General features: G+C 38.0%; 1 protein-coding gene across 8 annotated transcripts; it reads right to left on the bottom strand.

Annotated features, from left to right (window-relative positions):
* Positions 1-4,100: 4,100 nt before the first annotated feature.
* On the bottom strand, positions 4,101-10,900 carry LOC109194489 (uncharacterized). Of its 8 annotated transcripts, XM_025899524.1 has the most exons (6): positions 10,263-10,900; positions 8,406-8,515; positions 7,034-7,255; positions 5,618-6,709; positions 5,154-5,322; positions 4,101-5,041 (listed from the first exon to the last, which is right to left on the bottom strand). In XM_025899524.1, exons 3-6 carry the CDS (start codon positions 7,251-7,253, stop codon positions 4,918-4,920), a joined length of 1,605 nt encoding a protein of 534 aa, XP_025755309.1. In that variant the 5' UTR covers positions 7,254-7,255; positions 8,406-8,515; positions 10,263-10,900; the 3' UTR covers positions 4,101-4,917. The 8 variants fall into 8 exon arrangements, 3 of the variants coding, with proteins under 3 accessions (XP_025755309.1, XP_019202185.1, XP_025755308.1); XM_019346640.2 differs by having other exon boundaries at positions 7,034-8,515; XR_003214505.1 differs by having other exon boundaries at positions 5,618-9,569.
* Between the last annotated feature and the right edge of the window lie 4,538 nt (positions 10,901-15,438).

A 15,438-nucleotide genomic window follows, 5' to 3' on the forward strand; every position in this document is an offset into this window, starting at 1 on the left:
AGGGGGAAAAGTTTAACTGATTAAGCCAAAGAATAAAGTGATTGAAGGATCTTCATTTTTTCACATACAACCATAGTTTTTATAGCTTTTGGGTTAGTCGAGTTCTTAATTGAATTAAGATATTGCACAAGCTCAAAGGAGAATACATAGAAAGAGGGATGTCTTCCTAAACATTTGGATTTGTGAATATGAAATTTAGCCTTTAAGATTAACAAGTTAATCACATATCTGTTATCCATGTTGAATTGTCTTTGGTTTTTGTGTAGACCAAATAATACATATTTCCAAAACAGTACAAATCCTTTAAATACATTTTCTGAGATAAAAGCACATACACTCTGCCAAAAGTCTTGCACAAGGTTACAAAACCAAAAAAGATGTATAGTAGATTCCTTGCAAGTTTTACAAAAGCTTCAGTTTGTATCAATGTCTAATTTGAATTTGCTTTGAAGATAATCTTTAGATGGGTAAATTCTGTGTATTAATTTATAAGAAATATCTTTAATTTTGTTGGTAATTAAAAACTGATTAGGGAGTTCTCGTTTGGCTCTCAGCGAAGGCAGTCGCACCTTTTCTCCTCTCCTCTCCCTTATCTTCCCTGCTTAGCTCCTCATGTCCTTGTCTTGTCTCGTGTTTTTTATTACTTTTCCCTGGAACATTCTTTCACAGTCTGTTCTCTAAAACCTAAAGGAGGAATTATGGATTGGATCAACTGGTCCCTAAATGCAACTGACACCCCTTTCTCAAAGAGAAGTCTGGGCTTGGGTGAGCCTGAGTGCTGAAGATATCTACCTATTCGGAACCATGGTAACAGGGTTCTGGCGGATCGGAGCTGGCTTGGCCCTGACTTATCAAAGAATTAAGAAAGCGGAACCGGCTGTTCAAACCCCCACAAAGCTGCCCGCTGGAATTGAAACGATGGGAGAGGCGTGAGTTTCTCAAAATGGGCTCATTGAGTCAGCACGGATAAGATCTTGGAGAGGCTACAGCTGCTGTGAATACTCAGAATAAGATCTCTGACTGCAGACTGGATACATCTCGGAAGGGCTAGCTCGGAATAAGATCTCTGGGCGCAAATCGGATGACATCTTGGGGAGGCACACTGCCGTGGGTTCTCAGAAATCGGCTCCTTGAGCACAAGAAATGACAACATCACAGAACGCAAGTATGGCGAAGCTCGCGGCTCTCCAACGGGAGATTGAGAGACCAGTGTTGGACTGTAGAACTGCTTTGAAATTCATATGAGCTGTTCGCACTAAAGTAAAAAGCATCATCACTTCATGGGGTCTCGAGGCTGGAGCCGAAAAACAACACCCTGATAACGACTGTGTTTAGTCTGTTCCTTCCCATTCCATGCAAGGCCACCTGGGTTGGCTGGAAGACTGTTTACTTAGCCTAGCAGGGCGAAGGACACTGTCTCAGCTGAACTATGGACACGCATACACATACACTTACACTGATAAGCACACACTCATCCCCCTCCCTTTCCAAACGCCTTCGATGCTTGTTTCCTGCGGGGGAACACGGAGGGTCTGTGTGCCGCGTTGGAATGGTAGCGCTGTGCAGGGCGGCTGCTGTGTTCGCTTCGTATTACTCCTCACCCCCCACCCAATCCTGTGGCTTGTCATGTCTTTCACAAAGTTGTGCTGTGGACATTTATGTGCTTTTTTGTGCAGAGGAGTTTTTTTGTTTCCTGTTCTCGTGCTGTCCTACCATGGAAGCACAGCATGAGTAGAGGTCTCTTTTTTTCCTCTTGTACTTTCCCATTGTAGTGTACATTTCAGTACATTTCACTGCAGGGCAACCTGCATGTGGCGAATAAAGCATTGATTGATTGATTGAGTCTCCAAACTTCGTTCTACATAATACCATCAGACAACCGGTTCCACAAAAAAAATTACATATGGCACCGTGGTTATACTACTCTGAAATAAAGATCTGATAGATTTATTATTGTTTTTAGAATGCTTAGAAAAGCATATCTTGCCAACCAAAGTTAGTATTGGAGATGCCAACGACCTGGAGGCTTGGAAGGCGTTACTGATAGTGGTGGAAATTCTTCTTCAACCATCTGCTGACAGTCCATTTCTTTCAGGTAGTCATGGTTGCTAGCTAGCATGCTAGTTGCATGTGGTTTGCTCAAGTTACTCAGCCTTTTCTGAGCAGATTTCGACATGTTGTTGTTATTAAATTTGGTTTCAGATTTAGCAGGTTTAGTACGCTGATCTTCAAAAAAGTCTTGGAAGCTAGAAAGACGTCAAATAGGTGCTATAAAACTGCTTTATGACATTCTAGTGCTGAGAGCTCGAAAAATACTCTCTTTACACCGCCATCTTGCTCGGCCCCCTCTATAATGTACAATAAATATGGCAATCTCTACAAAGATTTTTTTTTCCAACTTGAAATAGTATCAGAACAGGCTGTATTCCAACATATAGAAGATAGATAATGAACAGGAAGTACAAACAACAACAAATAAATAAATAAAACAAAAACAAACCCCAAACAAAAGCAAAAGCAAAGAAAACAAACAAACAAACAAACAAAAAACAAAAGATAACTAAAAGACATAAAAGAGATTATACCTTAGGGGTTTTCTAACAGATTTAGTTCATTAATCATATGATACAGATCCAGAGCTTGTTTTTTGTCCATAAACTTTATAGATGAGAAGAAGAGGCAGAGTTCTTTGTGAAGAGTAAAAAAGGACGGCTTTGTTTTCAGAAAACGACATTTGCGAATGAAGAATTTACCCATAATAATTATTACATTTAAAACATTTTCAAGCTTCTTTTCTTTTCTTAGAGATCCAAAGATAATATCATTTTTAGAAAATTCAAGTAAGTTTGGAATCTTTGGGAAAAGCCAGTAGTGCACATCGATCCACACGGCTTTACAGAATATACAATCATAAAATAAATGTTCTGTTGATTCAATATCCCCATCGCAAAAAGAGCAAGAATTATTATCAATAGCAAAGCTACGTCTGAGAAAATCTTTGGAATGGTAAACACCAGAGAGGATTTTATAGTGGACCTCCTTAGCTTTGGGAAGAATGGGAAGTTTTAGGTAATTTTTTCTGATCTCTTTCTTTTGGTCACCGGAGAACAGATGTGAGATGGAATTTGGATTGGATCTATATGGGAAAAAAGCATTAGTAAATAATTCCCTAATTTGGGAGTTTTTCAGACTGTTAGCTGTAATGTTGTGTCCACTTACTAAGAGTTTAGGGAGGTCAGGGGATCTATAATCAGGGTTTTGAAAAAAATTGTACACTGTAAAAAAAAAACTGTAGATTTTACGGTAAAACGCTGGCAGCTGTGGTTGCCAGAAATCTACCGTAAAATTACGGGTGAAACATTTTCTTCTTTAACGGTAAGAAGGTATTGTTATTGTTGATTTTACGGTTAAAAATAGTGCTAGGGTCAATATTTTATCGTAGAAGAAAATGTTTTAACTTGAAGAAAAAATGTTTTTCCCCTAAAATTAACATGAAAATAACATATAAAATAAAGTTTGTGCCACAAAACACAACATTTTTTCCCTGTACAATTAACTATCAAAAAATAATAAAATGCAATTTTATTCTGTAAAAATTGCCAGAATTTACTTTAAAAATGCATTGCAGTTTCCCTTTTTAATGGTTATAAAAAAAGATTAGAAAACTTCCCTGTAAATATTATAGTGAAACACTTTTAACTAGTATGACTAAAAGGGTGCTAGTTCTGTTCTGTTCTTTGAGAGTTAATGTTTTATGAAATAATTTACTGTTTGAATAAATAATTTTGCTATTTATTAACACCATTTTACTTCATATCTTAATATGACATGACAAACTATCATGAGTGTTTACCTCATGAAATATGATCACCTTTCACTGTTCAATTGATAGTATCAATTATCAACTACTTTATTTAATGCAAAAAAATATTTTGTGAGTATAAGTAAAATATTCAGATAGCTTAGCAGTTCATTTGCTGTTATCAGATGATACAAAACCTTTTTTAGACTACAGTGCTTTTAAGTGTTCTACTCTGTACGCTTAATACACAAACCATGATTTTATTAAAATTACTAAATGTAACACAAAAATGTCCACCTTAAATTTCCAAAAAAGTATTTTATTTAACATCTTTGATGTTTTGAACATCAAACGTTTACATTTTTACTAAACAAATCAGAAATAGTTACTAGTTATCTCCATGACAGTAACAGTATGGAATCACAGAATTCTCACAAGTTCTGTTCAAATTGTGCAAAACCAGTGCTGTAAGTTGAGCACACATTATATTTCACATTACCTTTAGCGGACAATTCAGACACCTTTAAGTGTTTTTGGTGCTGTTCTCACTACATAAATGTCAGTACACATAGAATCTTGACTTTTCAAATGATCCAAATACAAATATAGAGAATGAAACATTTTTTCTATAATTGAAAGAAAATCTGAATTGAAGAAATTACAGGAACAAGTTTAACCCACATATTTTGCACACAGAACTGAGCAGTAAAGCTGAAATGTACATCTTCAAACTGCATCAGGTAACAAACAAAAACTTTACACTTGTTTTGAGAACTTCAACTGCAAATTTTTGGATAACTACAAAATGCCAGCAATGTACATGCAGCATACTTTTACACTATTGGAATACAAATATCTTTAAAACTGGGAAAATTAAAATCCAAGAAACAAAATAGCAGGTTTACCACATTTTTACCATATACATTTTTCAGATATAAAACAGTGAATCAAAAGTAGAACATGTACTTTTACAAATTGTGTCTAGTAAAACTTCACATTGTTAAAAACTTCCCACTCACAGTCAGAAATGTAACAATTGTTTCAAAAACAGAACATCTGTAGAGTATGTAACATAGTATACCTTTATCACTTTGTCTCAAACAAGAGGGGTAGGACTAGATCCACTCATGGTCAGCAATGTCTGAGATGAGAGTGAGGACTCTGGGATTGACTGAGAACACTTTTTTCTTCTTGGATTCAACCTTGGTGCCTCTCTCAGGATTTATGGAAAAGAAACACCTTTATGAAAAAAAGGGCGAGAGAGATTGAGGAAATTAACAACCTGAGGTGGGATATCAAATGGCCAAGTTTGATAAGCACAAAAATAAATCCATAATAAAAGAAATTTTACCGTTGAAGGAACTCCAGTGTTGATCGTAGTTCCACAGGGTAGTGTATGTTAAAGCAGTAGTAACTGCCAAACATTAGGCAGATAGCAGAGGTGAAGGTTGCGATGCGGTCGTTGACAATCTTCTTGTCAATGCTCAACATGAATGTCTCAGCAGCGAAGCAGGAGGAACCTGAGAATTAAAACAACAACAACAACAACAACAACAACAACAAATTAAAAACTTTAATAACAAGAACTTTAATGTCAGTCATATATACAAATACAGAGATACTTGTTACATGCATCATAGGATGAGTTATGTTACTAGCTGAACTTATATGGTTGTGTTAGCCAGTGTATTAGTGTGGAAGCAACAGAACATGAAACTAAACAAGCCAAGAGTACAAGAACGTGGCAGTTACAACAGGAAAAACAAACCACAACAACAACAACAAAAACTGTTGAATTTTGCTCTTTCGGCTTACCGCAAACAATGATGAAGGGTGTTGGTGGTACTTTCTCCATCTGAACATCTTCTGCAAGGCTTGTCATCTCAACGCAGTGGAACAGAAGCTCTTCCTTCTCGTCAAAATGAGCCAGTAAAAGAAGCATCATCTCAATGACTTCTTGCAAGCAACCACTGAACTGACCTCTTTCAGTCTGAAGTTTGAGAACAGCATTCAGGACTTGCTTGTGCTTTTGTGCATCAACATATTTGAGGAACTTTAACAGACGTGCACCCTTTTTGTCTACATTGGCAAGGAAGGTCTCCATCAGATTCACACCAGTCAGTTCTTGGAAATGTGCGGTCATACCAACTTCATTGAAGAGAAAGGGCCATTCCTGGCATAGCTTCTGGATGCTTGCCCCTTTATTGATGTCTTTACGCTGCGTGTAATAGGTGCACGTGACTAGTTCTTTCACAACATCTGTACTATAGTTATTCTTTTTAAACAGCTTCTTCATTTCTTCTTTTTTTTCAAGTTGACTCTCCACAGTCTCAGAGAGTGGCAAATGCTTTGGCTCCCAGCTAATACAGCCATATGTGTCTTGAACCCTTGCTTTTTGTTCAGCTGGTATTTCGTCTGTGTCGTTGCCGTCATCTGATATTGCTTTGCGTTTTTTTACCTTTGGTATGTCAGGTCGCTTGACATTTTCAACTCTTGCCTGAAGTTGCTTTACCAGGGAATGATATCCAGGTCCAATAACATCACCATCAATCACATCTTGAAGAGACTTGGGATACTTGGCCACCATCCTTTTTGCTATCTCTGTAGTATTGTGTTTGGTTGGATTCTTACAAATCTTCATCATTTCAGAGACCACAATCCTTACCATTTCTCGTCTTTGTCTTGCGCTTGGTCTTTTCTGTCTTTCCAAGTTCTGTACCAACTCCTCAGGGAGCCTCTGCCATGGTATCTCAAATCTCTCTACCCAGTTTGGTAGTAATGGTGTACAGATTCCTGAAGGTGATGAAGTAGTGGTGGATGATGTTGGTGAAGAAGAAATTGAGGGTGGAGAAAGAAGGACATCCACTGGAGAGGAATGTACAGCAATTGGTGTCGAGCTGCCAGAGACTTTAAAAGTACATAAAAAAGAGATATGAAAGCATTAAATCATTTTTTCTGTTATGTTAAATTCTGCACTGCATAGATACATTTTGAGATATTAAGGTTACACAGTGTGGTCAAAACTTAATAATGCAATTTGTCTGATAGATTGCATTTTGAAACTCAAAATGTATTAAACTGCCCCACAAAGCATCCAAGTTTTATTTACACAGAAAGCATGGTTAAATAATGATGGTCACATCATCAGACTCAGGAACACTCATATTCTAACTATTTCCAACTTCAACAGCCCTCTGTGCGTTTGGTGTGGTGACAATGTTTTACACTTACCATTTTGGGTCCAGGCAGCCACTAGTCTTCTGGCTTGTATGGGCTTGAGCACTGGCAGCAGGCCATTTTCTGTAATGTACTTTAAATCATCTGTGGTTTCTGCACCAAGTGTTTTCAAAGTATCTTCTACTGACTTGAGAAGTTGATCAGGAAGGTCCGGAAGCACTCCTGCAATTGCATCCCCTATGTTCTTTAAGATAAGCACCTGCGATTCAGCCATATCTGTTAAGACACACATACAAACAGTTTGGCTCTGGCCCAATGACATCAAGGCATTCAGTCTGACAAGACGCTGTGCTTCAGTGGAACAATCTGGTGTCCGTTTTTCACGTAAGATGATAACGGCCACAAGTCAATCAGTTCACTGATGAGTCTGCACTCTAATCTCCCAGTGTCATTTTTTACAGAGTACATGTGGTAGCAAGAAAGAAATTCTGCATCATAAACTCTCATGAGAAAATGAAGAGCAGACTCATCTTTAATAAGAATGAGGAGAAGTTCACCAAACTCCATTGACTGATCAAACTTAGTGACAATAAACTGACCCTTCCTGTAAGTAAGGCCATTATACTGAACCGCAACTGGAATCTTTGTATTACTTTCAGTAAAGCCAAAATGTAGGACTGCGTCTTTAACTTGCTCACTGTAAAGCTCTGAGTAAAATGGTGAGCAATCTTTTATTTGCAATGCTGGAGGACTCACTGACCCAGCAGAAAGGAAGGCCTGAAACATCTGATGTCTCTCTGAAAGAGTCAAGCACAGATTTTTGAAATTTTTCAGATGCCTTGCACATCTTTTGAAGTAGCTGTGTTTGCTCTCAAAGCGCATTGTCCACAGCCTGATGAGAGGGCCAAATTTTAGGATCAGCCCTGGATAATGTCGTAAGTAATGGTGTTTAGGTCTTAAGTTGATATTAGGAAACAGCACCTTTCTGGTTTCCAAATACTCTTGGATGAGAGCATCCAGATAAGTAACCTGAGCCTTGGAAATTTGCTGAGCACAAATTAGGTCAACAATGTCCTTAAGCTGCAACGTTAACTGCCACACATCATCTTGAGAGTTCTGCACTCTGTCTCCAATTATGAGAGGTAAAAGTCTCAAGAAGTTCCAATTTTGAACAGCTTGTCCACCAAGTTTCAATGTTTTTGGACTGACCTCACAAGGTTTGGATGAAGCATCTGTTTCTTTGTATTTAAATTGCTTGATGCGCCTGTTCAGAATTGGGTAAGTGAACCATTTATTTGTGTTGATGAAGTACTTGAGGTAAAGAGCAAGATCGTATGAGAGGACACCCTCAAAGATGTCATGACCGAGACATGGGGGCATGCCAGGTGTGCAAACATCAAAGCTTTGTAAAGAATTAAATACAGACCTGAACTTTATCCCCTGAACTTCTGACACGTCTTCTCTTTCCAGCTGTTCAGTGGCAGATCTATACGTTTCTGGGGTCCGCTGAGGTCCACACACTGCTGGATCAGCACCCTGAAATTCAGTTCGAGTTAACAGACAATATCTGCATAAGTACACTGATGAACTGAAATTTTCTGTAAAACCCCCAATACAATGAGAGCCCAGGTTGTCTCCAGCAATGCAGTAGAGCACTCCTTTCACAACAGGTTTGTCTGCCACTGTTATCCCATTCTCCTCTAGTACCTTCAAATCAGTCAGGAGTTCTGAAAAAACATTTTCATGGCCAAATTCCTTGAAATCCTTCTCCCTACACAGTAAGACTAGCTGCATATGATCAGCATTTGACCGGGCATGGGGGGGGATGTTGAGTAGAGAGAAGTACACAGCCAAAACCTTGTGCTTCTTTTTTGCAGAACCAAGTGGGTTCACTACTTCAAATGCATCCTGGTATAGAACCAGCTTCAGGCAATGTGGATTTTCCTGAAAAAATTTGTTTGACACAAACACGTTACCATCACAACAGTCCCTGAGAACATCTGGTCTTGAAACATTATTAGGATCCACTGATATGAGACCTTGCCAAAAACTTGATTCCAGCATACTCTTCAAAGTATTTAGCAGAGGAACATAATAGGCAAATCTCTCCATCCTGTTCTCGTCCCTGCCCAAAAACACTTTTCTGGGTTCAACATACTTGAACACATCTTTAAAGCACTGAACTCTTGAATAAGCAGTTCTCATGGGCCCTGTGTGACAAGCTGAGAACAAGTCAGATTGTTTTACTGTGTCACAGATTTTTATAATGTCTTCATCTGAAACTGACATATCTTTTAGAAGTGAGCTTAGTCTATTCAATGTATACATGTGTCCCAATTCATGTATATTTTGTATTTCTTCAACAATGGTTTGAATGGTAGATGCTGGCAGAAGATGCTGTCCCTGTAGTTTGATGTAAAACATACATACATTTCTGAGATACAGGTCACTGAAATTAGACCCATCCATACCAGGGTCTTCTGTATCTGATACACTGGCACCTTCCTGTATAGTGGCACTTGTAGATGGACTCTCTGACTGAGTATCTTTGTTTAAACCACAAATCACATTTTCCAAACGTTTGTGTTTTCTAGACATATGGGAGGTAAATGTAGATTTTACAGAGAACACACTTTGGCATCCTCTCACTGGACAAGTTACATGCCGTCCCTCTTCTATGTGTTCCTTTAAGTGAGCAATCAAAGCTTTAGTTCCCTCACATTGGCGTTCACAAAGTGAGACAGTGCAGTTCAAACCCATTAAGGTAGCATTCTGAGAAACAGTTGCGGTACCAGTGTGGTGGCGGTAGAAGTGAGACTTTAAAGCAGCATATCCAGAAAACACCTGCTTACAACTTACTTCAACACATTTAAAAATACACCGGGGTTCATTACGATGCAGTCTGCAATGCAAAACATAAGCTTTCACGGACTGAACCGATTCTCCACATATGCTGCAAAAATACATAGTCAATATGACACAGCTGCCAGGCTAGCTAACTTAAAGCTTCAGCCGGATGTCAAACAAGGCGGGAAAAAACAGGCAGCATTTAGACAAAGCATTCAAATATAGCTATACTAATTAGACGGTTTCCATTAATACACCCGTCTCCAAAACACGTCTTAAAACGCGCACTGCTGGTTTTGCAAGGCTCTTTTCAGCCTAATGTAGCTAACGCTACTGCTAGAAATGAGCTAAAGCTAACGTAAATTTATCATTTGCGCCTTCACTGCCTGCAACACAATGCTGTCGATAAATAAACCAAGTTGGATTATTTTCTTACCGTAGTAACTGAAGACGAGCTGTGGCAGACGTTAAATTAAAAAAATGAGAAACAAGTCCACGAAAATGAAGATAGCGTGCTGCCGTAATCCAAAGCAAAACTTGTGTGGAGCTGTACAGACGTTGTCTGCGGTGGAGCCTGATGCAGTGCGCTGATTGGCCCGTTTGAAATCAGGCGCCTTGATGTGAAATGGTGCTCTAAACTTCAGGGGAAAACACCTAGTTTTGGGAGGAGTTGCTTTTAAAATCTTTTTTCTTCATATGATAATTAACTATGAATAAATAGAACAGACAACAGATTATTATTTTAACACTTTTGGGATTATATGAATTCACTCAATAATATAGTATGTCTATCATTAGCCGTAGGTCTCTCAAGTTGTTGTTGGCTTTTACATTTTAAGCTCATGGTTTATTGAGTTCAACAGAATGTAGATTTAACAGCTACATCCCATATTCTTCACAAAAACTACATCCAAAAATTGCCCTAATACATTTCTAGTATGAAGATCTTGGGACATATGTACCTGTTATATTACAATTTGAGGAAGAATATGCTGTATTAAATGTGCTATGAATCAAGAATGGATTTAATGTAAAGTGCTTTGGGCTTCTTGAAAACCGCTATCTAATCCATCATTATTATTATTATGTGAAATTAATGCAAAAATCACAAAGTCATATTACAGCATGTATCCATTACCAGCACAACCATGCTTACATTCAGCAATTAAAACCTGTATTTTTTTCAATAAATAAATGTAAAAAAAATTGTGTTTGCCTGTTCTAAACTTTATTGGAATCTTCCGTTAAAAAAACTATGCAAGAGTGATTTACAGTAGGTTTATGTATTTTTTTCAGACAAAAAATGTACATATTACGGTTTTTCCACATTACTTTATTTACGGCAATTTCACATCAAATCAACAGTTTTAAACTGTTTTATAGTTAACAGGTTTTTCCTGTCGTATTTTTACTGTCTTTCACTGTTAAATATACGGATCTTTTTTACAGTGTATGCTGTACATAAAATGTTTTGAGGGATAGCCTTAGTAAAGTTATGTATTTGAATGACACGGTTAGCGTCCAGTTAGGATCTGTTCTCTGATTGGATAGTTAAATTTGTTGATTGACATGACATTGGCCAATCAGATGAAAGGAAGAAAAATTGGGTCAAAATTCCTACTTGTAACTTGAAACTTGAGTGCACAGTTTCACACGTATTTTTTGGCTAAGTCCACATACAAATCTTTTTTACGCACACACAAATTCTTTTTACACATACAAATCTTTTTTACGCACACACAAATTCTTTTTACACATACAAATCTTTTTTACGCACACACAAATTCTTTTTACACATACAAATCTTGATTTACAAGTACAAAGGTATGATAGTAGTGTGTGAATCAGTGCTGCTACCATTAAATTTCTCCTGCTGATATACAAACAATAAAATTGTCAGGAAACCTCAGTACCTCCTGCAGGATCTGTTTGCCATCACAACCGGACATAAAACCCAGTGAAAAGCCTCCATCCAGCCCTGCCATGTTTTCTCTCTTTGAATTGCTCCCCTTTGGAGGCGTTTTATGCCTCCGGCAAAGAAAGAATATTTACAACAAGCTGGAATTTTAAACATGAAGCTGGGTTTGTTTTTCTGTTTTTTCTCACTTTCCAGAGAAGGTCTCAGTGGCTGCTTTATGGCCAACATATTAGAGCTGGGTGACAGCCAGCCTGCAGTATCACCACTCAAGGACTAGATGTGATTCTTGGCCATTGCAGTTCTCTGACTCTGAGAGAGAACGAGGCTTTGTTATGAGTACCCAGCTCCCTAATCTCTTCTCCCAGCGCCCTTCTGTCCTTGGTGAAGCCTGACCTGAACACTGCGTGCCGGTGTGAATGCAGAACGTTCTGTCTGGCTTTTGCCCAAGGCTGCCGCAGGTTTTGGTGAGTAACGAGTCATGCTCTCAACAGCGTTTCCTGTGGAAATAAATAGCCACACGTATGATATTAGAGTATATGTGGATAGTGCTTTCATCTGTGACCTGTCCTTTGAGCTACGCAGGATAAACACAGCAAAGCCATAAATCAAAAGGAAGGTGTTCCAAGGCACTCGTCGAGCAGAAAATAAAGAGCAAAACAGAGGGGTGTTGCTTTTCCTGCTTCTTTATTTATTTATTTTCAAATAGAAAATATGAAAATGAACTCTCTGGCCCCTGGGCCTAAATCAGCATGACACAACAACAGTGTAGAAAGAGGAAAAAATGGAAATTGGAATTAAAATGAAAACGCACAGCAAGCTTTCTCGTAAGTTTATACTGTTGGTTCTTACAACACAAGAACAAGCTGTAGAGGAATCCAGTGGCTTTCATGTCGGCCACATACAAACACAAAGTTGGGATGCTGCGTGACATGTAAATAAAACACACAATGCAGTGATGTGCAAATCTCACAAGTTTAATTCACAATAGAAAACAGAAAACACGTCAAAAGTTTCAACTGAGAAAAAGAAATATTTTTTAAGAATATTTTAAGAAAAATATCAGCTCCATCTGAATTCCATTTGAGGTCTCAGAAAATTTTGAACCCGGGCAACAGAAGGCTGGAAAAGTAGTTTAAAGTGGCAACTGGTCAGTAATGTGACTGGGAGGATTTTAGAGAGACAGAATTTCTCAGACGATGGACAGAGGTTGAATATCTCATCTCATCTGCCCCACAAAATATGATCAAAAGACTCTGAAAATCTGCAGAAATCTCTGTGCGCAGGGGACAAAGCCAACAGTCAGTTCTGGATGCCTGTGATCTTTGGGCCCTCAGGCAGCACCGCATTAAAAACAGACCTGGCTCTGTGATGGAAAGCACTGCATGGGCTCAGGAACACTTCCAGAAATCCCTATTTGTGAGCACAAAAGCTCTATCATGCAAAGGGGAAGCCATATGTGAACATGATCCAGTCATGCTGCTGTCTTCTTTGGGCTAAAGCTCATTTAAAATGGACTGAAAGTGAAAAGCTTGTCTGAGGTCAGAGAATTTTCAGTTTCAAACATTTGTGCCGTATTCCCAAAGAGAAGGACCATCCGGCTTGTTTTTTAAGTCCTGCCTCTCTGATGGTATTGGGGCTGCAGTGCCCATGGAATTGGCAGCTTACATATCTGGAAAGACTCCACTAAAGCTTTACAAAGATTTTAAAACTTATGAATATCAATTTTATCAACACAATTGTTTTAACATGAGAGTATATGAAAAGTTTTTTCCCTAAAAAAGATGTGTTTTATACTTCTTGTAATGTTGAATTGTCTTTCTTTATCACAACTGAAATAAAAATTCTTAATATGATATTTACATTTTTTTCTATTGTGCCATAATGTCCTAAAATTTCAAACTAACACAGTTGGTACAAGCCTCTTTACTCTTAAACTAGTTTAAACTCCATCGGTTTTGTGAGGTTGATGACAATGATTTGCGTGCGGTTATGAAAAAATTCTGACGAGTTCAGCTATTCATGGTGAAAAATATTGTCAGTATTAATTTTATGTGAAATAAATAATATGATATGTTACCAGATATGACACGACACTTAAGTAACAATGATAAAGGTTTCTTAAGCCACTTGTGTCAGGACACATTTACAGTGGACAACATTCATGCAGTTAGTGACAGCTTATGTTTGTTCAAATGTCAGTTCTCATGCTACTTAAATAAATGTATTTTTTCTCATAAAAAACAATAACAATCACCTTGCTCATAAAACTTAAAAATAAATCCTCCTCCCTCGTGTCCCTGCTATAATGACCCATGGTTATGAACCACATAGAAAAAGAAGTAAAAGTTGAATCTGTACTGTGTACAAGTGGTAGATCTTGTGAGAAACACTTGTAAAGTTCCACCTGTCCTCACTGAGGTGTTTACTGTCTGTTTATAGGCACAGACAAGAAAGTAATACCTCAGGACCTGCAGTTATACCTCCTATAGACTCACTGATGTAGTAAATCACCACCACGTGGATAGCAGGAGACCATATTCAACCCTGTAATTAATGTTACAAATGGATATTTTTTATTAAACAGCATGAGAATCACTCAGATTTTTAGCCTCTCTAAACCAGCTGTGAGATCTATAATAATAATGAATCCTGCGTCTCATCCTACCTGCATATTTCCTGCTCTAAATGCCCAGCATCTGTTGCCATTTCCAGGAGGAAATGGCTTTTTTATATCCGAAATAAATGAACAGCCTTATAATGGGCAATGGAGAGCACGGAGATGATGAAACATACAGCTGAGGTCTTTCTGCTGATGTTCAATTTATTAAACTAAGGCAAGGACGCCTCCTGTTGGTCATGTAGGACCTGTAAAACAGGCAACGGGAGAAAAAAAAGAGTCACCTGCCATTAACAATAAAGTGACAGTAAACGTTTACAGAGAACATTTAACAGAACATAAAATTTTATTTTACCTTAATGATTTGCTGCCAGGACTTCACAGTCTGTTATATGAATAGTGACGTGACCACACTGTCTATAGACAGGTGCTTGTGGTTGCCTATGGATACCACCGATGGGATTTGCACCTATGGGCCGGTTCATGGCTCAGTAGTTGTTAATCATTTGCAAGTAAACACTTCATACTCAAACCCTGCTTCATATTAGACTTTAGTAAAGTAAATGCATTTCTCACACAGGCCCGCACATGCTGCTGAAACTATTTGTTAATCAGTCAAACTTAAAATGCTCTAAAATAAATAAAGTTTTCTAAACTATTTTGCATTCGGTTCATGTCACTACCTTTGTTACTCATGTTTCTCGCCTCATTGGCCGCTGTTATTATTTAAGAATCTTTCAATTTACTTTCTTTGAACTTATTGGAACAAGAAAGTAATGCCTACAAAATAGATGTAATTTAATTCAATTAAATAAAAATGAAAAAATAACTTCTTTCTCAGTTTTGAGTGAAAAGCTTCAAAGGTTGAAGACATTTTTAATGTCAGACAAAGTAAATATTAAACTGGTTACATAAATGAAGCAGCCCTGACAGCGCTGACACAGTAGGTAAGGGAAGGTGGGGTGATGGTCTCCAGTCATATAGACACACCTGTACCTGCATTAGAAAAGGAGAAACGTAAGATGAAGAGAATTTGAAGAAGTTGAGAAGAAAGTGTCAGACAAGGTAAACTATGAT

This window comes from Oreochromis niloticus, linkage group LG17 (genome assembly GCF_001858045.2).
Source record: "Oreochromis niloticus isolate F11D_XX linkage group LG17, O_niloticus_UMD_NMBU, whole genome shotgun sequence".
NCBI classification, from domain to species: Eukaryota; Metazoa; Chordata; class Actinopteri; order Cichliformes; family Cichlidae; genus Oreochromis; species Oreochromis niloticus.